General features: G+C 41.3%; 1 protein-coding gene across 6 annotated transcripts in view; it reads left to right on the top strand.

Moving 5' to 3' along the window:
- Positions 1–26948, top strand: part of EVL (Enah/Vasp-like) — a 198936-nt gene that overhangs the window by 68116 nt on the left and 103872 nt on the right. Inside the window, exon 1 of one of the 6 annotated variants that reach the window (XM_067555056.1) lies at positions 15028–15153. The exons of the other annotated variants lie outside the window; for them this stretch is intronic. Within the exon in view, the coding sequence (XP_067411157.1) occupies positions 15143–15153 (11 nt within the window). The 5' untranslated portion in view covers positions 15028–15142. Of the gene's footprint in view, positions 1–15027; positions 15154–26948 lie in introns of those variants that run through there. 6 annotated transcript variants of the gene reach the window in all.

Raw genomic sequence — 26948 nt, 5'->3', positions numbered from 1 at the left:
TATGATGATAATAGATTTTGTTAATCTGGTTCCAGTTTGTGTGGTGAACAGCCCTAAGGAGGAGAAGCATGCAAGAGGCAAAGATTATAATCATCATTCATCATGGCAAATGGCAATGTTCCTTTCAGGGCCAGAATATGGTGAACATTTACTCATGTGAGTAGTCCATGTGAGTGAATAAATAAGGGTTTCACAATCATCAGAAGTAGGTCATCTGTACAATAGTTCCAACCCACTGGAATAGAATGGCACAGCTGGCTATATGCATCACTGTTTTCTTTTCATGTCCTCCTAACCACCCACTCTATCCCATCCCATTCCTCTGAATTGTTGTGAAGGTGGCAAACACAGCCCCAGCCTAGCCGGATCAGTGAGACTGGCTGGTATTCTGCTTCTCTGCTCTTCATAGGAGAGGCAAAGTTTGTATCGCAATTGAGTTTCAAATTCCTCTAGCGCCTGTAGCTAGATGCCATTATAAATACTGATATGCAGTGTTGTCGTAGCCGTATTGGTCTCAGGATATTAGAGAGACAGGGTGCGTGAGGTAATATCTTTTATTGGACCAACTCTTTCACCAGTGGAGTTTGGTCCAATAAAAGATATCACCTCCCCGCCCTTGGCTCTATAAATACGGATAGATGGTTGTCCTAGAACACTGGCTTTGAAACACCTTTGATGTGCAGCGTAACCGACAGCAATGCCAGGTGTGAGCGCCCTCTAGAGGTAGCCGGCAGTGTGCTCTGTGCAGCACAAGCTCAGAGGCAAATGCTAGAGGAGCTCAGAGCACTAGACCACCATGTGCTCTTGCCTGGGGTGGGTTGCCATTAACCTAGTAAGTGAAGGAGCATGCTTTCCCAAGGCTGGCAGGAAGGCACAATGGCTTAAGCTGTCGCAGTGAAGGCTCAACATTGGACGTTTCTAACTCAGGGCTCGCTCCAGCTCCACTGAAATCAAGAGGCGTGAGATCAAGCCCACAGCCCCTGGGGACACTCCAGTAGAGGAGTATAATGGTGACCATGCTCCATGGGGCTGCTCCAGTCCATCCCTCTCTCCGAGGGCAATCAAGCCACAGGCCACAGAGCCCATCAATATGGGTGTTGTTGGGGGCCTCCTCCGGGCTGGCCTGTTGACCAGATGTGGGTTCAGGCCTATCCTGCTGTTACTGTCCCCCTGCCAGCCACAGTCTGCTCCCCTGCTTTGATTTTCACCCAGCCTCCTCCTCCCAGTTCTCAGGCTACCTTGTTCCCTTCTGTCTGCAGCTGACTCCCAGTCTGCTTCTTGCTGCCTGCTGCTCCAACCTCACAGGCTCTGTCCCTGAGCATGAGCTGCTGTGTTCTCTGGATGTCACTTCCTTTTCCTTCGGCACCACAGAACACTCCCTTGACTAGATGCGGGGCTGAGTCCCTGCCTTTCGCACAACGCCTCATAGCCCAGTCATTTCCCTCCCACCCATTCCTGCTGAGCATCAAGTTCATTACACTACCTGCTTTTCAGAGACTGCTAAAACCAGCACTGTGCTGTTTCCCATCACCTTTGGCTACCTTACAACCAATCGCAGTCTGGTATTAATTGCACTACCTGTTGCTGTGGCTGGCCCTGGTGGTAAATGAGCCTGGGTGGTTCTGAGAATCTCACGGCAAATAATGCGTTCATGTGATTAAAATACTGGTTGTGAAGATAAATTAAAAGCTATAATCCTTCCTTTGCTGGATCAGATGGGACGGATTGGGCTTGTGGGACCACAGATCATCTGTCTGAATTATTACTGATGGGGGGCCAAATCCTGAGCCCACTTACATGGGAATATCAGGCCCCAAATTGACAGAAATGATGAGCTGCCCCTGTGCACCTTCTGTGCTGCTTTGGCTGCCAGGAAAAGAGGGTGCTACACACCAACAGACAGATGAGACCTCCTCCCAGAAGGCATCACAGAGCAGAGTAGGGGGGTCCAGTACCTCCAACCGTAACAGCACCCATTTTGGCTGGCACTCCAGTGACTGAACCGGGGAACCTCCAGAGCTAAAAACATGAGTCTCTGTCACTCTTAAGAGGCAGACTTCATAGCTGGACCCATATCCTCTGTGGACTGGGCAGAGAGGGAGAGACATAACCCACTGGGGTACATGGCTTGAAATTGGATTTATGGGAGGAACAGCAATCCTGCGTTGCCATAGACCTGAAGTATATTTTAAGGTTGAGGAGTCTCCTCCTCAGCCTCAAATATATTTGCACGTTCGCAGGGCCCTGTCACTTGGGCCTGTCTGCCTTGTCTGAGACTATAATTACTATTAAATATCATAGTGTCACCCAGGGGCCCTAGTCAGAATCATGTCCCCATTGAGTCAGACACTATGCAGACATACAGAACGTGATGTGCTCTGCCCCAGCTAGTTTATAGTCTGAGAATGAATCTACAGTCTTGAGTCTGAAGAATCAAACTAAGTAACACCAGGTTTTATTCTTATTTTCATTTTAAAATTATGTGAATGTAATTCTAAGTGGGGATAAAAGCGAGAGACTGAGAACAATGGGGCATAGGAAATGCATATGAATAGCTTTGTTTTTAGTTCTCTCTTTTGGGGGCGGGAGGTTGCTGCCGAAGACCTATGTTTTAAAAAATATCTATGCTGGGAAATACTGATCAATTGGAACTGATGCACAGCACTATACAGGTGGCAGACAGGAGGACATAAGAAATCTTGAAAGCAGTTCTGCACCTACAAGTACAAAAGGGCCACAAAAGATATCCTAGGGAAAATAACAGATTCCATGAGCTGCTTAATGCAGAGCTGTAAGCTGGAAAACATTCCACACTCAAGGCTAAGATAATCTTCAGTGTGAGGCGGGGAAGGTTTGTTTTCACACATCATGTATTTCACAAAAGTGTTCTCAAAATCCACTGCCTGATTTCCAGCTGTGGTTGTATTATTAAGTAAATAAGGATCATTGTTTGGGTGTTAAAAGCCAGTCATCCTAAACATAGAAACAGATGAAACAGACAAGAAGGGCAGAAATATTGAGGAGAAAAGGCTTATGGCAAAAATGCAGACAGTACTTTAGGAAAAGGGTTGTTTGAAACCAATGCTCCCTAACCCAGTTCCACTGCCTGTCACGAGACTGCAAGCTGGATTTGAAAGGGGGTCTCAGAGGTCAATATTTTATCCATTAAGCTGTAACTGGCTAAACTGAGTATGCTGCCCAAGAGATAATACAGAATCTTGCCTGATTTGTATTCTCTTTGCACGTTGGGGAGTTTGCTTAAATAGATCAAATAACATTAAAACATTCCTCAGATGATAACAGACAATTATAAAGTTCAGCACATGCGATTGTGCTGTGAATTAATTAAAGTTTCATGCACTGAATTTAGTTTGGGTAGGTTCTTTGGGGTGCAACAATAACCCAATTCAGACCTACGTGACAGAGTTGTAATGTGTGAAGTTATGTCAATTTAGTTAATCTTTCAAAAACCTGTTTCTAAATTAAAAATCTAATTATAATTTGGCTTTGGACACTGATTTCCAAGTTCTTAGTGAAGTGGCAGAATGCTGTTCTCTGACATACACTGTGCAAAAGACCTGCTCTTGAAATTGGCCACAGGACGGTTCCCATTTACTTCCATGGGAGTAAGAACAAGGCCCAAATAATGTTAAGAAGCAACTCAGAATGTACTAAGAACTGTCCGTTACACTCTAAGAGATTCAGGTGTTGAAATGAGGAAGAAATACAGACGCAGCCTCATTATATCTGTTACGATAAATCCCTTCCCAATAGAAGGTGCTATAGTATTATGTGTGGGAACTTAACTCTGCTTCAGGAAGTTCTTGATGAGAGAGAACAGCATGTGTAGAGGAAGGAATAAAGCTTGAGCATTGAGCATCTTGGCTCTCTCTCATTTTATGCTTAAACACTGAATGATGATTATTTAGGCCTGGTCTGCACTGACAATGAAGGTCGACACATAAAGTATGCGTCTCCACTGGCATCTCAGATTCGCCGACCTAAATCGCGGTAAAATGTGACTTAATAAAACCACCTCCGCAAGTGGCGTCGTGCTGAAGTCGAATTCTATGGGTCGAATGAGCGTCAGTGTAGGCAGAGCGCAACATAAATCAACGTCATTGGCCTCCGGGAGGTATCCCATAATGCTCTGCTGTGCTCGCTCTGTACATTCGCACTCTGCTGCACCATGGCCATGTGCACAGGAAACAGCCCCTCCCCCGAGGCCCTGGGAAATTTTGAATTCCCATTTCTCGTTTGGTTAGTGTGGAGAGAGCTTTGTAGCCGAACTGGTCATGGTGACTGCATGCATCAAACGCGCTCCAGCATGGAGTCGACCTGAGGTCTTGTATCTTATCAACCTATGGGGCAATGACTCTGTTCTGGCTCAGCTCTGAGCCAGCAAAAGAAATGTAGATATCTATGCGAAGATATTGCGTGGTATGGTGGAGAAGAGGCACAACAGGAATGTGCAACAGTGCTGTGTTAAAATCAAAGAGCTGAGGCAGGCATATCTAGAAACTAGGGAGGCGAAGAGTCGTTCTGGATCATCACCAAAGACATGCCGCTTTTATGAGGAGCTGCACACGATTCTGGGCGGTGACCCCAGCACTGTGCCACCACACAGCATTAATACCTCCAAAGAATCCCAGTCCAGGATGAATGGGGAGGACCCTGTGGACAAAGAGGAGGAGGAAGAAGAGAAAAGGGGGCAGAAGAGTGGGGTATTAATTTTCCCTGAGAGCCAGGACCTGTTCGTTACCCCAGAGCAGCCCAGCCGGACACGGGACAGCGTTACTAACTGAGATGCCGGAGAAGGCACATCTGGTAAGTATGTATAGCAAATCACATTTCTGTGGTTATGTCCCCAGTCCAGCTTCTTATTTGTGGGAAAAAAAGGAGTTTGTGTTTTTGTGGGGATGGGCTTCCTGGTTGTTGGTCCACTGAAGCAGAGGATTACATCCGGAATAGACTATTTATGTGCACAGAGATGTTCCGAGAATCCTCCGTGGATATCTCCAGGAAACTTTCATGTAGGTACTCTGCAATCCTTTGCAGAAAGTTTCTGGGGAGGGCAGCCTTATTTCTTCCACCACCGTAGGACACGTTTCCCTGCTACTCTATTAAATGAGCAGGCATCATTGCGGAAATCAGCATAGCAGCATAAGGGCCAGGCCTGTACACCAGTGCTTGCAGCAAATCTTCCGTTCTGCGTGCATTACCCTCAGGAGACTGATATCACACATGGTCACCTAGGAAAGATGGCGCAAGTTTACAGTACCAGACCAATACAGTCACTACGTATTATTCCCCAGCCGGGGACAGTGTCTTGGGCCCCAACACAGACAATTCCTAGCCATGATATTATTAGCATGAGTGTTAGAGGTCCGGGTCCAGGTACCCCTATGTTTTCTCCAGCGACACTTCACCCACACCCTCCTCCAATCCATTTGGACCACCTCCTCCAAAACCGGTCTTTGGGATGGTAAAGGGGAGCCAAATGATCCTTCTCCTTGGTTAAGTGTGGATTGGGGAATTTAGTGCTACAGAGACTTCCCTATAATGGATGCAAGGGCCCCTTACTTACCATGGCAGGAACACAACTCCAACCGTGCAATTGGTATGTGGGTCTGACTTTGCCTTGTGAAAATGAAAGGGAGTTCTTTTTATATTGTCCAGGTGCCCGGTGTAGGGCTTCATTAGCCAGGGAAGCAACGAGTAGGCAGGATCCCCCAGGATCACTATTGGCATTTCAACATCACCAATATTTATTTTTTGGTCAGAGAAGAAAGTGCCTGCCTGCATCTTTAATAGACCTGAGTTCCTAAAGATGCGCACGTCATGCACCTTTCCAGACCACCCCACATTGATGTCGGTGAAATGGCCCCTGTGATCCACAAGGGCCTGCAACACCATTGAGAAGTATCCCTTTCGGTTTATGTACTCTGTGGCAAGGTGGTGAGAGAGACTGCAGACTACCTCCTTGTGGCCTCCCCTACACTGTTGCCGGTCTCCTGGCTTTATGGAAGCCCTGCCTGTTCCCTCACAGGTGAACTTCCTTCTAATTAGTGTCCTCTGCACAGCCTAACTCTCCCTCATTTGCAGCTTAATTGGCTGATTGGGCCTGCCTGGCTTAATTCAACTCCCTCAGAGCCGGTGTGGGGAGCCTGCCCCATTACAGGTCCCAGTCAGGATTAGGGTCCCATTATGCTAGGCATTGTACAAACATTAAGGAAAACATGGTCTGTGAAAAGTGTACACTGAGAAACCAAAAATGTAGAGAATTTTCCAGGGAAATTGGTAGAACATTGTGCTAGTTAGACTTTCACCCACACAGGTTGAGCTTTCATCTGTAATGCTTATGCACATTGACCAACCTTATAGAATGTTTTTTGGGGGGGAATGGAGGTCAAAGGACTGAGGCAAGTGAACTTTGTTGGGAGATCATGGAAGTGCACACCACCAACATTAAAGGGCCAGATTAAGAAGGGAGCCTTTTCCCCAAGGCCTTGAAATTTGCGCCCACAATTTGATATATGTGATTATTTGCATGCACAAAGCAAACCCCACATTTGTATGTAAAAATTGCCTACGAGTATCTAATATAAATATGCAAACCTACGTGTGTGCACAAAAGAGAAACACTCTTAAAGTGTGTCCTGACAGTCAGAACAATAACAATCAAATGAAGTGGGAAGTCAAGTAGCTTGCTTGCTTTCTTTCTTTCAAGGGAATGAAGATAGATATAAGATTGATTGAGTTTTTTCAATGTGTCTTCTTTGGCTTTTGAAGCACTGGATAAAAGAAGCAAACATAAATAACCTACAGCATATGATTTTTAAAAATGATTAAAACATGAATGAACATTTTGGGCTAGTGTTATTCTGTGGTTAGAACAAAGAACTGGGATCCGGATTAATGACTTTCACACTTGGTCACATAACCGAAGCTATCGATTCCTTGTGTGACTTTGGGATCAAGGTGATCTCTCTGATCAGCTTAAGCCTATAACCCCCATGAGATCTTAGATAGCTCCTTAGGCCTCAGTCAGCAAAGCTGTAAAATTGACTTAAAATTGAATTCCACCTTGGCTATGTAATTACATTACATTTAAAAAAATGTTTCCAGGGGAAATGTCCTCCTTCCCAGAGCTAAGTTGTCCCAGGGCATGATCAAAAATGCCATAAATAGCATCCTCTTGTAAGCTTATCTTAGACCCGATCCAGTGGAAGTCTTTCTGTTCACCCCAATGGGCCTTTAGGCATATGCTCATACAGACATACTAGTACTTCTGCCCCTATATATAGGCAACCACCTTTACATTTACCTCATTCAGACCAAAAGAAGAAGACCATATACACTAAATATGAGGGTCCATAATCTCACGTGGCACAAATTGGTCTTGTTCCATTGACTTCTTTGGAGCTACTCCCATATACACCAACTGAAATCTAGCCCAAGATGAATAAAACAATAACCAAGGATTCAATTAGAATTCTCCATAATACTCGCAAACATGGTAAGTTGTCCAGCTTGCCCATCCTCCCGAAAGGGGGTGCTCTTCTGCAAAGGCAAGCTTCTAGCCACCACAAGCCAGCCATCATATCCAGCCCCTCCATATCTTCTGAAGTATCATTACTGAAAACACATGGCTATAACAATCTTATCTACTTGGGATTGACACTGTTTTACATTATATTCCCTTTATAATCTTGACACATTAACTCTACTTCCTTCCTTAAACATTAAAGATAGTAATTTAGCCCTCCTATTGAACATTATCTCCATGTTTATTACTCTACTTTGGGGCCTATTTTTTTAACAAGAGGTTCTTAAATTTGGAAAATGCTTTCCCAATGTATATCAAACCCATGCTCAATCTCTGGCAGCTTGAGCTACTGTATCCTTTTCCTTTTGGCCCTCTGGGAGGGAACAAAACAATAAAAACCACATTGAACGTTGTCTCTCATTACCTTTGTGATTTGTCAAACTCTTAGCCAGCGTCTTGCTGCTCTCTCCTGCCTTCATCTCAGCCTAATGTCCCTTACTTCACATGCCCTAACTCTGTCTTCACACTTGATAACTGTTATACCTCAATCATCCATGCATCTCTAGGGTACGTATGATAAAATCATTTCCATTAGTATCCAGAAGGCTGTGTCACGGTGTCCTTGCCACAATACATGAATCATACACATTAAGTAAAACATGATATACGGGTTACACTATTCAGCAGTTTTGCTTCTGGTGTTGGATAGCATTAGAAGTAAGTTTAATCTAAAAATGAGCAACTATAAAACTTTCTGTAAGAGGTTCCTAGTCTCTGTTTGATCATAAAATTAATACCCTTCTTAGCTATTTAAAATTAAAAAACAGAACCTCTTTCAAGTAAAAGATAGTAAGTAAAGAATAAATATATACAGCTCATGCTGCCTGCTGTCTACAGCTGTTAAAACCATTTATGGTAACCTGTTTACTGAGGTAAAAGGAAATGTACAGGATAAAAGTGAAAGCAACTGCTGTAAACCAGATATTCATTGACATTCTGTATTTGGTTAAATGTAAACGAGAATGTCTCTCAACACCCCTGTAATTAGAAGTGAGTGTAAACTAGCATTCAAACCACTAATTAGTTGCTCTTTTAACCTAGATTATTATCCACCTTTTATCTGAAATGTTTAACATGGAAAAATTAAGTAAATCTCTTATAGAAATTCAAAGCTACAATACAGAGCTGGACATAAAACATTCGGTACTTTCTTAGTCCTCAACATCTAATTAAAAAAGGCAGGAAAACATAAGAAATGAGGCAAAGCCCATTGAATTGAATGGGAGTCTTTCTGTTGACTTCAGTTGGTTTTGGATTAGACCCATAGTGCATGGCTGTTTCTAAATAGAAATGTGGAACTACACATTAGCCTTAACTTGCAGGCTCTCCACACTTGGAACTGCTGTTGGCTATAATGCCAGTTCTGACAGCCAAGAGATTGCAAGATTGGGCCCTTTCTTTGTATCACTGGCTAAAATGTAACAGTATGGCAATGTTTGTTTCGTATCGACTGTAAAATGTCTCAGACACTCAGAGCCCCATGTCCTTTCATATTTTAAGGGAAACATTTTCTGTATCATATCAAATAAATTGCCATGAAATCGTGGTGCTCCAGTTGTTATGACTTTGCTGTTTTGTGGATGTGCAGTTAGCTGACTCTACCATTAATGGCATTATAGATATTCTGTACATGAAGGGCCAGATTATTTATCTCCATATGGTCTATGAATTGTTCCATTGCTGCTTAGCGTGGGGTCTGGGCTCATTGCCCACATGTTGCAACTTATGGGAGAGGAGAATTTAAGGCAACCGCAGAGTTAATTCTGCTCCTGCTCCAGTTGTGAAGCCAACGAGAGTTTTGCTGTTGACATACAGTGGAGCAGCATTGGGCCTTTAATTAGGTCTTTACTTTTGGGGCTTAGAGGTTTTTTGGGATATATAGCATGTTCCCATGTTGAAGTGGCTACGGAAGAAAAAGACCACCTACTAGATATTTACATCAGGGCTGGACCTAGTCCTCAGACAGCAAATGCATCCGATGCTTTAACTTGACCTCATAGTTGCTCACAATGCTGTAAAGTTAGAAGAAGGAATGGGGACTTTTGTGAAAGGACGGACATTTGCTAAAAGTGGCACTGGTGGTCTCCAGATTATATTTATCATTTCAATATATTAGTTGTAACTGAAGCCCCTATTTCTCTCCAAATGCGCAGCCATTCTCTGCAGAGTTCCTCCAGAACAGGAAAAGTAGCAGTCCTTTCCCACGCTGCATGGAGTTGCTCTCCATGGCTTCTGCTGCAGCCTCTGGGCACTGACCGTGTGCCTTTCCCGCCATTTAGTGGTGAGGGATCGACGAACACAGGGGCAGAACTCTACTTGCCTTTCCCTGGCTTTTCCCCCAATGCAACTACTGTACTCACGTATACAAGAAGTCTCTGGGAAGCTGGGCTTCATGAATGTGTGGGATATGCCTTGTCCACCTCTCCCAATCCTGCCCATCTTGTGCAACAGAACTGTAAATCGTGTTGTTGTTATTGTCTTGCCCCTGATAATCATGTCAGTCCCATCTCTGCTGATAATCATTTCTGCGGTGTGTCGTATCTGCAGCCTCACGATAGTAGATGTTATTTTATGAGAGGCTTTGATATCAGTCAGAGGATTTTTTTTATCTGTTGACCATTTATTTCAGCTAATATCTTCCATGATAGGGCATCAGTGTCCTCAGTCATTGTCATGCCTACTTGAATTTCCAGTCTTCCAACTTTGGCCAAATCACTCCTATATATACCAACGTGTGATGCAATGTGTGAAAACTCAATATATTGCCTAGCTTTCTGATCTTCTTAGCCTCCTTATGAATTGTATTGTTGATAACGTTCCAGTTTCTCTGTGATTGCAGAGGAGGTGGCAGGATTAGTTTGAGGAAGAGCAAATACACCATCTAGAAATCTGCATTAGAAAGATACTGGGGTGCTTTATCAGCCAAATGTTTGCCTAGCTTTTAAGTAATTGTTTTGGATGCACACTAAAGGTGAAATCCAGGCCCCGCTTAAGTCAATGGCAGAATTCCCATCGACTTCAGTGGGATCAGGATTTCACCCTAATTTAATAGCCTCTGACAATACTGATGTGGAGGTGACATGCTATATACACACAAGAGCTTCTCTGTCACGTTATCAATTAGTATCTTATTAAATATTTAGAAACCTTCTAATATTAAACAAGTGGATCATGTTATACCCTCAATTTTAAAAATTTTTTACAGCTCCCTTTGAAGTGAAATGGAGATTCTGTGGAAAGTGGGGACACTAGAGGCCTGAGAGACTTGTAGTGCATTTTTTACATACAGGGCTAATGGTTAGTGAACAAATAATTTCTGACCCATCAGCACGGGTAGTGGATGCAATTCTGGGAGTATGAGGGAAAAATGGTCTTATATCAGTGACTATTAAGAGCCGTAAAATGAGTTTTGCACATCTGGATATATGTTTCTGTATATTTGTGCATACCTTATGCAGCATTCATGCATATATTGTAGAGACAATTTTTCTTACTGATTTTCAAAGTTTATTAGTGTGTCATTTCAGTAGTGAATTCTTATGGCTATCAATCATGCTCTCTTTAAATGAAAGTCATTAGTCTGTGCAAATACTTCCTTTACATAACACTTTGTAGTGTTTACTTTTTTAGTGAGTTTCTTTTTAAGGAAAATAATAAACCTAAATATGAAACAACGAATATGTATGCATAAAAAGATGGTTTGAAATATTATGTTAATTATGGAAAAAAGCATGTTTTTCAGCTTGTCTGCCTTCTAATAGCTCATAGATAGTATAGTTTATTTTGGATGATTGATTATAAGAATCTTATTGTACATTGAAACCCGTGACATCTTAAAGTGCTTCTTTTCATTCTTAAGGAATTAAATGGTTTTCATATCTCGACATGATGTATCATGTGAAGCTGAGCTAGTAATCTATCTGGCTTCAATCGATAGCTCCTAGACCTGATAGCATATCATACATGTCATCTGAAAATCATGCATGGCTTGCTGATGCAGCTTTCTCTCAAAAGAAAAATAAATACAGCGCCTCGTCCACCTTAGAATAGTATCCCTCAGTTAATATGTTTGGTAGGTGTGTTGCTAAAAAGGTCCCAGTGATATTTATACCATTACAGCTAAAGCTTGGCTCTTGTATGCAAGAAATTCTGATCTTCTTGCAGAGATCTAAACAGATTGTTTTAGACATATCTTTATCTAGCGTTCAGTCCTTCGTTAGGTCCCCACAGACCTAACTCCTATTTGTACTTTGTCCCAGGGTGATATTTCCTTCACATTGCTCCATTTTTAGTCCAAATCCATCAAAACACTCAAGCAGTGCAAATGAGTGATTAAAGATACTACTGCTGGAATGTATGCAGCACTGGAATGTATGCAACGTTTCATTAATGAAATGAACTTGGCATTGGGAGTCAGCACTGGGTTTTATTACATTGATTTACTGTATGACTTTGGGCAAATCATTCAGGGCCTGGTTTTTCTGAGGAGCTGATCACCTACAACTTCAGTTGAAATTAGTTCAGCACTTCTGAAAATCCCACCCTCAACGTTCAGCTATGGTCAGAAAAAACTGCTTTCTCTTACTCAATGGACCCAATCACTGTGTATATTAAGAGTCAAAACTGCTTATTTTTAGCAGAAACATTATATGGGGACTGAGTTTGAGCCTCTTTCCCCTCCGCTCTCAGGCACTGGCAACTAGCCTAAAATATCTTTGCCAGGGACCAGACCTCTGGCAGTGGGATCAGAGAAATGTAAAGGTGGCTTAGAGCCACCTTTGCTCCAGCCCTCTCCAGACTTGTGCTGAACGCAGCATGGCCACTTTGGTGACTTTGGCCCAATTATTTCGTTATTTGGGTGAATAATTATTTAGAGACAAATTTTTCAAATCATGTCCCTTTTCCCCTTAAAACATGCAGTGACAGCTTTTATAGCAATGATGTGAACTATATTTACTTCTGAGGAACTTCCACTTGTTTCTAAATAGAACAAAGGTTCTTACATTTCTGAGAAATGGGATTTTCAGTTTAGACTGATCTACATTCAGCCTTTGACATAAAGGAACAATGTAATAGGTTATGTCCAGATCTCAGTCTTCAGCAAAGTGTTTTTATAAAAGTTAATATGAAGAGAAATCTTTTTGTGAGTTATTTTTAAATGTCAATAAAAATGCTATCTTGCTGGAATATAAACATCTCCTTGCAAGGTTTGCAACCCAGACATCGCACCCTTGTGCCAATATACTTCATGAGAATCAGAAAATGAAACTAATTTGGCACAGGCTGAAAAGAAACGTGGAACTGGCGAAATTATTTTCATTGTCCAATTGACTGACATGCAGAAAAAATCAACATAAATGGTGAAAAGGAAGCTGTATTTTATAAATTTTCTTATGGCAGTGCTTAAGGGCCAGCCAAGAATGGATCCCCATTGTGCTAGGTACTGTACAAACACAGAATAGTAGATGGTCCTTGCCCTGAAGAGCTTACAGTTTAAATAGACAAGATGGGCAGAGGAAGGGATATATAACACACAAGCAGAGTGAACAATGTGATGGCAGCAAACCTCATGTTAGTATTGGGGGGATGGGGAGGTTCAATTAAGAAAGGATCAATTAAATGGAAAGTAAGAGGAAGGGGATAGGGACAAAAAGGTAAGCAGCACAGGTGTGGAGTGAATCTGAGGCGAAGACGCTGTGAAGGAAGGGGTAGGGGAGGTTGGAGCAAACAGCCAATCAGCTCTGGGCGGAGAAAGTCCAGCCAAAAGTTTGGGTGTAATAATCTGTTACTAGACCATAAAAATCACACTCTTTATAGATGTGCAAGTCTACCCCCTGAACTTCATGACAGAAACACCTGATACAGTGAGGCATTTACCCACTATGTTGTGTCTTGTTACCCTGAGCCTGTTTGTTTAAATCTGTCTGTTCCTGCTGCCTGGGATATGAAATTGACTGGAATTGAAGGTTATTTCATCTTCCGATGAGCGGGGTCCTAAGGGGTCCTAAGGATCAGTCTCATTAGCACAGGCTGCAGACTCCAAAGTGCTGCCTTCCACAGCCGCCCTACATGTATTGTTTGTACTTGAGGTTACATATTGACACGGTGGTGAAGTCAAGGATGACGGCTGTGTTCCCAGTGAGTTTTAAAGCCTTTTGGAGCTGTGCGGTTTGTAGTGATGGTTTATAAGGCTATCTTGACACAGTGTTAGAGTCATCCACAGGAGGAGAAAAACTGATCAGAATATGTAGGCAAGGTAAGGCATTGTTTTGAGTCTGTGTAGAGCAGGGGAATAATTAATTAGCCTTGTACTTCTGGGAACTAGGTTCAGATTGAGCACTATGATTCAGTGGGTTGTTTGTGCCATGCAGGAATAGACCTGAGAGTCGATCATGTAGTCAGGTGAAATTTTGCAGTCACACAGTCATTGCTGAGAATCCCACACATACATCCTGCAATGTTTTACTGCTATCACAATATGGGCCAGTTCAACAGTTTTCTAAAATCAGTTCTGTGATATTAAGAAAAAGGCAAAATAAATTCAAATTTAATAAAAATGTCATAAAATAGCTCTTTATTATCCAGAAGCACCTGTGTTTTCTTGCTCTTGTCACTTGCACTTCTGCTTTATTTTTTAAAACCTTCAGGTGTGTAACCTGGAATAGTTCTTACATCAGGCCAGATTCTTTGCTGCATGTTGCAAGAGGCTTAGCGCAGGCTGTGTAGCACAGTCAGGAAAAAAGGAAGAGGTGGCTGACTCCCACTTTTGCCCTTTCCAAATTCCGGCCTGGATGGGGGCCTGCCTGGTCCCTAGTGCAATTTAAAGCGCCCAAGATTACCCACTCAGTACTGAATAAGTACTATTCAGCATGAGTAAGGGATGCATTGATTATAAACTCCTTAGAACAGGAAATATGCTTTCCTCTGGCCTCGTAGATACTGCGGATTAGCCCTGAATTCAGCAACTGAGGTTGTGGCTTTGGCTGGTAGATTAACTCCACTAATGCAAATGGTGACTTTCCTTTCCTGCACTCAGGGTTTGCACTTTTATGTTAGCTACTGTAATCAGAGCTAGCCCTCAGTATGGACAAGGTTTTGTACAGCACCAAGCACACTGATTGTGTTGCACAAATGGTAATAATTCTACAGATTTTTTTGATCACTGAACCCATGACATGAAAAACTAATTCAATGCTCTCAATATCAACTTCATCAGTGAAAAAAATGGCAGTTGAACTAATCTTAATCTACCTTCTCAGCCTTGTATTATTGCTTCTTTTCATCTTTTTATACTGAACAAGTTTTCTCTTCTCTTTTTTTAAAAACCAAGTGTTATTTCCTGCTCTCTTTTGGTAAAACTTCCGTTTTCCTGTTTGGGTATAAGATTTTTTGCATAGGCTCTCAAGCTGCATTACTCTCGAATTTATGTTCTACTCTATAAATTGGAGAAACAGAATACTTGATTTAGCACAAATTACATGTGACAGATTGAGAATACATTGTTTCTGAATCTTCTGCTAAATTCTTTCCTCAATGGCAAGCTGGTAAGTACCAAGAGACTCTATTGAATAGATAATGACTGTTGAACAAAACTACTATGGTGTAAAATAAAAAATAGAGTGTCCTATTAAACCTGTTATTTTCAGAAGGCTCGTTCTTCAATTATGAAAAGATAATTAGATTTTTTTGGCAATAATAGATCGCTCTGATTCTGGCTACCAATGCTGAACTTGATTCATTGGGCCAAATTCATCTCTGGTGCAAGTCAAATGATTCCAGTGACATTATCAGAGATTCATTTGTCCCACTGAGAACTGAGTGGGAATAAGAATTCACTTGTGTGGATCCCATTGAAGGATCGAGACCTTATATAGTTTGTTGCATTGTTTAAAACTATGCATGTGTCTGTATCCTGATTATTAGTGTCATGTTTGTAATTTGTGTATGTTTGAACTTTTGAAAACCTTTGTTCTACTCAAACACAATCAAATGGCTCAAGAATCTTTGAAAGCATTAGCTGGTGTCTAAAATCTGCATTTTGCAGTTCACAGGGTGGTTTCTGATTTGTGCATGTTTTGATATTTTCCAAAATTAGTTACTTCTTGTTTTTATTTCGTTAAAAAGGGAAGTAGTTTACATTAGCAATGGCCTGATCTTGTAAGGATACTTCCTTACAGTTTTATATTTTAACATATGTAATAGACTAATCTAGTCTGTGTCACCTTTTTTCCTGCATTTACCAACCTGATACTTACTTATAAGAACTTGTTGTGTGTAGTGGAGGTTGTGTGCAAGATGACTTGTGGGACACTATAAAGTACCGCACTATATTGCAGGAAGAAACAGTGAGTAGATTAAAGTGTTAATGGCTCAGTGGAGTGCTGTAGACAGTGGATGTCTGCCTACATTGCGAAATAGCTTGAAGGTCAAGGGAAGGCTTCCGGCTTCAAGTATGGCATGTTCTTATGTATCTGACTCTTTTGACAGGCATGGTGTCTTTTCTCACTAGATTGCTGAGTATGAAATGCCTTTTGTATAAAAGCTGTTTATATTTTTTAAGATGCTTAGTTGACATGTTCCCAACTGGAGTTTGCCTTAAAACCTTTTTTTGTTCAAGTTAATTGTTCTCAATCGCAAGAATGTATCAGGACAGAAACAGAGGAGTTCAAATTAATCAGCCAGCTAATACCCAAAATCTTAGCAGTATAAACTCAATGCAGGGGCCAGATTCTGCTCCCAATTTCATTGGTGTAAATACAAAGCAACTCCATCAGCCCTGATCTGATTCTCTACTGACTGGCAGCTCATATGTCATTTATCTGTAGGTACCAAACACTAACAAATCAAAATTCTGTATTCATTCATGTCAGTGGTACAGCAGGATAGAACTGGCATGTGATTACTATCAGTCGTGTATGAATCACCTGTTACTCTACGGTGTCTCTTTATGTATGTTTTTCTTGCATCCCAGGTTGCCTGTAACTTGCTGCATCAAAGCACTGAGACATGACAGTGAGGTACATAACTGTGAACCTTATTGAGCATGTTTACACTACATGTATTTTCACACTGCAGTGAGTAACAACCAAAGTCCTGGCCTACCAGGACTGGGCTCTCAGATTAAAATCTGGATTCTCTAACTTGTCTCTCCTTTGGTTTCCAGCTCACAAGCCTGGGATGGATGTCTTAACACACTGTAGTTACTGAATATAGCATTTAAATAACCTCTTAAAGGAGAACTCAGTTAGGGGCACACCATCAGCATAAAGCGCAACTTCTGACCCGTACATGGCCTCGTGCTTGTTATTTGTCAGCGATTCCTTGGAAGTCGAGGATGATCTCTTTCACAGGTAGCATTTTACATGGGTCCTTTGGAGACTGAGGAGTTCGATCCTTGAGCCACAGACTCGTTGGCAGACATTGCAGGTGATGTTGGGAGGCAGGGTTGGGTCACGATCGCTGCATGTCACTTTTCTTTCCTGTCCTTTCTGGCATTTTGCTGTGACCAGGGTGAGGGGATTTTTCTCAAAAATGGATGTTCCTTCTCTGACAAGTCTTCACCAGTTAGCCCGGTCTTGGGCTACTGTCTCCCAGCGTGTGATGTCGATGCCACATCTCTTGACGTTTGTCTTGAGCATGTCTTTAGAGCATTTCTTTTGACCTCCCCTTTTCCTTTCTCTTTTGGTGAGTTGAGCGAACAGCAATTGTTTTGGTAGGCATGCATCGGGCATATACACACGGTGCCCGCTCCATCTCAGCTGGTGCTGGATAATCAGGGCCTCAACACTGAATATATTGGCCTCCATGAGGACACTGACATTAGTGCACGATCCTCCCACTTTATGTTGAGGATCTTCTGGAGAAAATGCTGGTGCTGGCGTTCCAGTTTTTTCAGGTGTTTTCTGTAGGTTACCGAGATCTCACAGCCATAGAGAAGAATTGGAATTAAACATCGGTGCTTCAGTTTCCCTCTCTGTAAAGTATTTCCTTATCTGAACGGCATGTTGTGAGGCTTAATTCATTAACAATGTCAAGCCTTTTTGAGATCTGTAAATGAAAGGTGCTATATATGTGTATAGGATTATTGTAATCTTTGTTATTGATAGTGGCATCTTTGGATTTAATATATTTTGTAGAGACACTGGAGTTTTAACAAAGAAGCAGTTTAAGGGCCAGGCTGTAAATGGCTATAAGCAGGTGCATAGTATGGATGGATCTTTCCCCTTTGACAGTTCATCCAAGGGCCAGCTACAATTATAGTCCCTCCATGCACATCAAAAGAGGTGGAGAGAAGGCCAGTGCATGTCTTGCCCCCTGTGCACCAGACTTCAGAGTGCATTAGAGAAGGGACCATAAAGGGTGGTGTGATCTGAGCAGAGCCTTCTGTGCGTTGAGTCATGGGGGGATGAGGGACTGTGCCTCTCGCACTGAGCTGCCTCTTAGTCCGGCCCATGGCTAACTGCAAAAGTTTTGCCCTCAAACTTCACAATAGTTTTGATCAAGGGAGTTTTCCACTTGTTTTTACTGCTGTTCTAATCCAGGGACAGTGTGTGATCCATCCTGACTCACTTGGATTCTGGTAGAGGATCCTCCAGAAGTGATGCTGACTTTGGACGGGAGCTGTAGTAGATTCTATGGCAGGACAAAGTTAGCTACCCAGCAAGTCACATCTGTAATGAACACTAAGGTGCCAGATATGGGAAGTGTTTTGCTTGTAGTAGCTTGACTGAATGCTTTTTCACCTTGAAGTTTCTAGAGGCTACTGGTATTTTTAAGCCCATTTGAGTAAGTAGGTTGGACAAAAACAGCAAATATGATGCCATTCCAGAAATGGTCATTTCTTTAAATAATTACATCTAATTAAAGCAACATTTTCTCCCCCACCGAATCATTACTTCATTTGGTATGATGAAAATAATTGAAATAATATCATTTAGTGTCCATTAGAGTTTGCAGCTGAACCCAACTGCTGCAGGAATGTGGTCTGTAGCTTTGTGTCCTGTTAACCTTTGAGGTTAATGTTCGTATATCACATTAACCATACTTCTCAGAATATACGATTTCTTATTTACATAGGTGTTTTAAAGCTAATGTTGGACAATGTATATCAAAATGTTAACCCAGCTATTTCTTGCATAGAATGTTTAACCACGCAAATGTGACTTCCTGGAAAATGTGCAATATGTTAAAAATATACTGTAGGCTTTATGTAATTTGTCATTGTGAAGTGGATTTGTTGCAAGGTAGAACAAGTCCTTGACCAACCAAATAACTTCTGATATCAATAATATGATCCAACTGGTGAGAAGGAAAATAGTGCGAACAAAGTTTTGATAAACACAATGGAAACAAAAGGTTAGGAAAATGTTTGCTAATAAGCAGTTTGCAACTTCAAAGGACTTTACAGAAACTCTTTAGTTAATCAAGATAACTAAGTGATTATTAGCATCTTCGTTTTAAAAGGAGTGAGGCATATTCTCAGTTTGTGTGAAATGTCGTCCGTGGAGCTGTAACAGTTTACACCAGCTGAAGATTTGCCCCAAGGAAACAGACAGTTTTGTGCAAGTGTGAGAGCCAGTAGGGGCTTCACTGGTACTACTCACATGTGCCAGTACTTTGCTGGATCCTGGTCACAGTGCTCAACACTGTGCAGAATGCGGCCTTTCGTTCTGCAATTGGTTAATTCCATGGTCACTGTAATTGTTTGTAGGAGTGAGTTCCATGGTCACAGTTAAAGGGTGAGCTGCGCTTCAACTCTTTTTAGTCCTTCTCAAGGGCAGTCCTTCTCGATGGATTTACAGGGTCCTAGTGCTCTTAGACTGGATCTCTGGTCTGCAGCCCCCCTGTGTAACAGTTAGCATGACAGGTCCAACTGAGTTTGGCACCTGAGAGCCATTGAGCAGTTGCTGATTAAAGTGACTCAAAAACAGCTTCTTCAAAACAAAGGATTATTTAATCATCCAAAAGTACATAGTAATTAATTTGCAAACATCTAAGATAATAAGGTGATAAGTAACAGTCAGCATAGATTTGTCAAGAACAAATCGTGTCAAACCAACCTGATAGCTTTCTTTGTGAGGGTAAGGAGCCTTGTGGATAAGGAGGAAGTGGTAGATATGCTATATCTTTACTTTAGTACGGCTTTTGATACTGTCTCGTATAATCTTCTCATAAACAAACTAGGAAAATACAACCTACATTGAGCTACTATAAGGTGGGAGCATAACTGGTTGGAAAACCATTCCCAGAAAGTAGTTATCAGTGGTTCACAGTCAAGCTGGAAGGGCATATTGAGTGGGGTCCTACAGGGGTTAGTTCTGGATCCAGTTCTGTTCAATATCTTCATCAATGATTTAGATAATGGTGTAGAGTGTACACTTATAAAGTTTGCAGACAATATCACGCTGTGAGGGGCTGTGCAAGTGCTTTGGAGGATAGGATTAAAATTCTAAATGATCTGGAGAAATGGTCTGATGTAAATAAGATGAAATTTAATAAGGGCAAATGCAAAGTACTCCACTTAGGAAGAAACAATCAGTTGCACACATACAAAATGGGAAATGAGTCCCTAGGAAGGAGTACTGCGGAAAGGGATCTGTGGCTAATAGTGGATCACAAGCTAAATATGAGTCAACAGTGTAACACTGTTGCAAAAAAAAGCAAATATCATTCTGGGATGTATTAACAGTAGCCTTGTAAGCAAGACAGGAGAAGTAATTCTTCCGATCTATTCTGTGCTGATTAGGTCTCAGCTGGAGTATTGTGTCCAGTTTTGGGCACCACATTTCAGGAAAGATGGAAAACGTCCAGAGAAGAGCAACAAAAGTTATTAAAGGTCTAGAAGACATGACCTATGAGGGAAGATTGAAAAAAATGGGGTTTGTTTAGTCTGGAGAAGAGAAGACTGAGTGGGGGACATAACAGTTTTCAAATGCATAAAAGGTTGTTACAAGGAGGAAGGAGAAAAATTGTTCTCCTTAACCTCCTGCGGACAGGACAAGAAGTAATGGGTTTAAACTGCAGCCAGGGCAGTTTAGATTGGACATTAGGAAAAACTTCCCAACTGTCAGGGTAGTTAAACACTGAAATAAATTGCTTAGGGAGGTGGTGGAAATCCATTATTAGAGATTTTTAAGAACAGGTTAGACAAACACCTGATAGGGATGGTCTAGATAATACTTAGCCCTGCCATAAGTACAGGGGACCGGATTAGATGACCTTTCAAGGTTCCTTCCAGTTCTATGATTCTATGAGCAAGCAAAGAAAGGTGCTAAAACAACAGTAGGCCTATCCACCTGGTCTTACCTAACTGTATTATTTCGCTGCAAGTTCTGAGTGCGTTCCACGCTGCCCTACTTCTGAGCTTGGAAAGACAGACAGCCCCTGCATTTTCTCATTGTCTCTGAGATAGACGCAGCTCTAGGAGTTGCAACCCACTCACCTCCCTTCCTCTCTGTGCTGAAGTCTTTAATGGTTTAGTGCCTCTTTGGTCCTAGATTCCAGCCTCGGAAAAGTAAACCTACTATGCTATCTGGAGCCCAGCTTATGTGCATTTCCCCCATTTTGTAGCTCTCCTACTGTTTCCTTAAGAATTCTTCTCTCTCTCATTTTTCATTTCCTCTTTGTTTCCCTCTGACAGCCTCCTTTAATTCCATGCAATCATGCAGGAAAATATCACAGGTAAGTTGAGGTGCAGCCAATAGTCTGCATCTTCCTCATTCTCCATGTAAGCATTTTACATTCTCTTTCTTCACCGCTCTAGTTGCCTTACATTGTCTTTGGTGACAATTACAATGAGCATCATTCTAACTGCTGCTATAGATAGGTCCATTAGATAGGGCACTGAACTGGAAGTCAAGAGACCGGGGTGGTGATCATTATTAGTCATCTTTTTTTATGATAGTCCGTAGGAGCCAACGGAGAACAGGGCTCCACTGTGCTAGACATTGTACAAACACAGAATAAGGGGCAGTCTGTACAATGAAGATCTCTGCGGGCTTGTTTCCACTGCAGTATTAGCTCAAGGTAAATTCAAGTGTTGCCTCTAACTTGACTCTTGGGTGACCACCTAGCCATTATTTTAAGATGTACTGAAATGTATTAAAACTGATAGTAAGTGCCATTTTAAACATTAAATTGAGGCTTATAGTAACTGCATTGTATATCTGAGGGCAGTAAAAATGTACGCTTAAGAGAAAAATACATGATATGCTAGGGGAAATGGTGTTTCCCTAAAATGTCCCTTTAAAATAAAGCATCATCTCTGGTTTTTCCAGTGGTTTTCCCATCTCCAACAAAGGTGGTTACCCTACCTGACTCCCTTTCACAAGCCTCTACCTTGAGTTAGGTGGTTCTTTAAACTCGAGCTAGCTGGCTCAAGAAGGGGGTGGGGGTTGAAGCTTCTGTGCTGCTGATAGTAATGTAATCTAGTAATGTGAGCTAGTAATGTAGTGGGAATTCAGCTTCAATCACTCTGTGCAACTTTGGCAATGTACCTGCTCTCACTTAAGTGTCAGAGACCAGAATGTGGGCAGTCATGCCTACTGGTTGGAGCAGGAGTTGGGTTGCGTGGTTGGATCAAGAGTTAATAGCCAGGAATAGGAACCCAGGGTCAGAAACAGAGTCAGAGGCCAGAAGCTGGAGCCAAGGCTTAGGTCTGAAGTTGGAAGTCAGAAGTCAGAGCTGAGGTTTAAAGCTAGGTTACCTGGAGTGATGCAAGGCAGGGAAAAGGCTGGGTCCAGAGCAGGAGTGGGGCTGGGACAAGGCAGGTGCAGGAGCTAATGCAGCCAGGGTGAATGCTTAGAGCAACCATTGGCCTAATGCTGCTGCTGGGCTTAGGAGCATGCTTGTTGGTTCCTCCAGCCAATCGGGTGGCCTGGCCAATCAGGTGATTCTTCTGCAAGCCAACTCTTATTCAGCTCTCAGTCCTCTCCTGCTCACTAGCTAGGTGGAGCTAATTGGTTTCAGGCTCAGCTGCAAGTCCTAATTCATGACATCACACTAGACTAACTCAAGGAGTTGACTTAAGTGTGGCTAAGTCAAGTGAACTCTGCAATGAAGACAAGGCTTAAGCAGACAAGTGAACAATCCACTGGCAGGAAACACCATCTTCTGCATTTTTTGTAGGGGGTGGGGAGGTTATTTTTATTACTTAAACCATTTGGGTGGAGTTATTTGAGGAGGGGATTCTATTCCTGGACTGGCACTGACGTTCACCTTCCTGCACCTCAGGACCCCAGTGTAAATGAGGATAATTATATTTGCCATAATTTCTAAAGTGCTTTGAGATCTGTAGATGAAAGGTGAGGCTGACCTAGCTTAATTGGTGTCTGTAAGTGTTTCTGTTTAAATAATAATAAGATTATTTTCATACTAAAATTAAGTATTGTTGTTAAAATCTGTTCAGCATATTAGCTGTTCAAATAACTATAATATTTGGAAGTCAGTTGTTCACTTTCACTGTTTTTTACATAGAAAAGGGTGATCAGGGTCTAAGTAATTCAGAGGTTAAATCATTTCATTTTTAAGATTATTCCGTAAAGAAAACCCTACAGTATTGTACAGAATGGCCCAGTATGCTGCAGTACTCTACTGTAAGCTGCAGTGTTTTAGACCATTACAGTAGAATACTTAAGTACTTTTCTCATAAGGGAGTGTTTATATCCAGCCATTGGCCTTAAGAGAAATGCATTTGATTGTCTCAGCTCAGTTCATACTAAATGATGGGTCTGTATTTATTTAAAAAAAAAAGCTTATCACAACTGTGGGGTAGGTCTACACAAAATGGAATGGGGTGACTTCTCTCTAAAAAATCATGTACATTGTAGAAGAACTCATTTTGTTTTCAAAAGTTCTTCCCTGTGAATCAACAGAACATTTTATTTTGTAGCCTGCACAAAAAAGAGAGACATATTTCAGATGCATTCATGCTGTCATTGCCATTTGCTGGGTTATTGCATTTTTTTATATTATGGAGGGTAATTCTACAATAGCTAGAATGCAGATTAACAATTACGCCCTGACATCAATAAAATCTGTCCAGTGGGTTTCATTAGTGCTACATCTCAATCAAACATTCAGGCCATTTAAATAGTTTTTATTACCCCTCAGCTACACACCTTGAATGATCTAGAATTCTCTTGTTCTTTCCTACACTACTGTACGTTTAAGTACGTTGAAAATATAGATATGGCTGAGATGGTGTTTTCTAAAGTAGTTTCACAAATATGTTCCGTGTTTGCTTTACTTATGCAAAAGTACTCAGATTTCAAATGAAACTAGGCCACATTCTGATACCCGTACTCATGTTGAATAGTGTGACAATTATGGCCAGACAGGAAAGCCTGATAGCTCATCATAAATGTGGTTTACAGCAAAAACTAAATTATTCACCTGAAAAAACTTTTATTAACAAAAAGGGTGTTTTTAGGGGCAAACACTATAGGAAATAGCCATAAATCTAGAGGAGATGGACCAATTTTTTTATAAATAAATTAAATGTGGAATTTACTGATATTAATCAGATTTATCATTTCGCTTGCAAGTAAAAAAAAGAAGTGTTGGTAAGTAGGCAAGTAAGTTCCAGTGGAAAGATAAAAGCTGCTGTGTAGTGGATCAAGAAGAATGTGAGACTCAGAGATCTCAGTGATGGACATAATTTAAGAATCTAAGTAGACAGATCAATGACTGGCCATGTTGCTTTATGCACAGTGGGGTCTACTAGCATCTGATATGCAGACAAAAGTATTTGCTTTAAATTTATATAAGTCAGTGATCCTGTTATAGAGCTTTGTCATGTCAGAGGCACAGTGCCCTTGGAAGGAAATAGTTTAGGAATGGCTAACTTTGGAAGTTACCATTCAGGTTCAAACTGGTGTCTCAGTGGGAATAGAACATTTTAATAGGATGTCTCTCTGGTCCAAAATCATGTCTAGTGTATGGGAAGCCTTAAAATGTGTGTGAGAGCATTGAGAAAGGCAGAAGAAAATTCAGTACAGGAATTGGCAATTTTTATTAGGTTAATCACACACCTGTACAAAATTAGTCTGGACAAGATGTGTAGTCTGTTGTACTATAATGTATTAAATTTTATGTTACTATGGTGTAAAAAGTCAGTGGTCTCCTAAGCATGTACTGCTTTGTGATTAGGCCCATGTTTTATCTGGTTTTATCCTCCTCATGTTCACCTGTCTGTGATGGAAATCCAGGCTAGCAACAATGGAGTCTGACACCTTGCAAGTTAATGAAATATAACATAATTAAAAGATCAATTTGGAAATTAAGTACATTTTGAATGTTATGTGTAATAATATAGCATAATGGATCTGCTACAGAATATCTCTATTCTCAGTAATCATGTATATTTTTAGATGCATCAAGAAATGTGTGTAAGTTTCAAGGCTGTAGTGGTTAAATCATGATTAAATACAAATGCTGATATGATCCATACTGTTCTAAGAGAGAAAGAACATAGGCTATTCACAGTCATATGATATAAAGTGTTACTGTATGCATTCAGTGTATCCACTTACCTCACAGCAATAACAATGGTCTATGGCCCAGTAAAATAGCTGTGGAAACTTCCCTGGTAGCTCCAGGAGAGTATCATTATCTGATTTAGGTTTAAAACAGTGTAATGATCCATTCCAATTCCCACTGAGATCAGTGGAAAGACTCCCGTTGATTTCAATGGGAATTGGATTGGACACTTTATGAGATATTTGGAGGGATGCTTCTACAGCAACAGCGGGGGTAAAATGAGCAAACAAAATTTAGGCACATAGAGGTGCTCCTTAGTTCAAGGTGAGAGGCTGTAGGCTAGAATCAGATCCTTGGAGGGACTGTAGGGTTTGCAAGATAATGAAGGACTTTGCAGAGAATGATTCTCCTTGTGTTGTGTTTCTTGTTTTATGTTGCTTTCTGTTATTTCACCGGAGGCCAAGTAATGGATCTGTTCCTATTCCCATTGAAGTTAATGGTAAAAACTCCCATTTACTTCAGGGGAAGCAGGAATTGTGCTCTCATTGTCTTTGATATTTTATTATGATGATAGACAGTTGACTTATTTTAAATATCTCTGCTGTGGTGTAAGATTGTATTTCATTGTATTTATGGGATTTTAGTGTTGTTTTGGGTTTTTTTTAATGATGACAATAAATCATGACAGCAAAGCTCAGGTAATTTGTATATCTAAGAATCCAGTTATAGGCTTTGATCTGTCTGCATACATCCTATGAAACAGTACCAAGATAAAACCAGGTAATGTATGACTAGGTGCATTGTGTTTGTTATAGTCAGGAATGATCAAATTAATTTTGATTAATTTGGAAGCCACTTGAGAATTGCGGGTTCAAAAGTTCAACCTGAACACAAACAGTATTGGGTTCATATTTTGGGGCCCAGTTCTGATCCACTGAAGTCAGTTGCAAAACTCCCAAAATGTTAATGGGAGTAGGATAAGACTGCTGCTTAGGAATGACACTAAGGAAAAGGAAAGGGTGCAACACCATCTAACAGTGACATTTATAAAGATTTCCAGGAGTCTGTGTTTTTTGTGGGTGCTCAGGTCACTGGAACTAGTCCAATTTACACTAGTTGAGCATCTGGCCCTATAATTGGAGATGAGGATGTATCACAGTGGTGTCTAGGGACACAAAGTAAGGATCAGAGCCACATTTTGCTGGGCATTGTACAGATGTGCAGTGAAAAGACAGTCACTGCCTTAGATAATTTATAATACTTCTCTAGCTAAAGACTAGCCTGTGTCATGAACAGAAGAACACCCAGTCCCCCTGCACAAGCTTGGTTGGCACAAACCTTCATATATAGTGTATCTATACTGGGCCATGTTCACACCCACAGACACAAGGAGGATGAGTTTGCATCCCTTGAATCTGGGAGGAATTGCTACAGAGTCGGAATTCACTCCATGGAGAGGGCATCAGCAAAATCTGGTCAGGCCTCTAGAGGAGCCACACTGATATGTTATGATAGATTGCGCATTAGCAATAGGAAAGTTAATTAAGATTCCTCGGCAACTGTTTCAGACTTGGCGAAATGCTGCTGTGTAATGCATTTGCCCACCTTTAAAAAGACAAATCTTGCCCACCTTTAAAAAACAAATCAAAGCATTTCAATCTGAAAATGTCAAAACAGGACCTTTCAGTATCTTCAGGACCTTTCCTCCAGTTTTCTTCCAAAAGGAAATTCCAGTAAAATCAACTTGATTTTGCAAAGCGATTTAATTTGGATGGAAATTTCTATGACCAGCTCTCATCAAGATGAATAAGGGTGCAGATGCTCAACAGACGACAGGGAGGAGAGGGCATTTGGCTGCTGA

Source organism: Emydura macquarii, unplaced genomic scaffold (assembly GCF_026122565.2).
Source record: "Emydura macquarii macquarii isolate MOO-44397 ecotype Brisbane River unplaced genomic scaffold, CSIRO-AGI_Emac_v2 contig_1551, whole genome shotgun sequence".
NCBI classification, from domain to species: Eukaryota; Metazoa; Chordata; order Testudines; family Chelidae; genus Emydura; species Emydura macquarii.
This window is presented reverse-complemented; position numbering and strand designations above follow the sequence as displayed.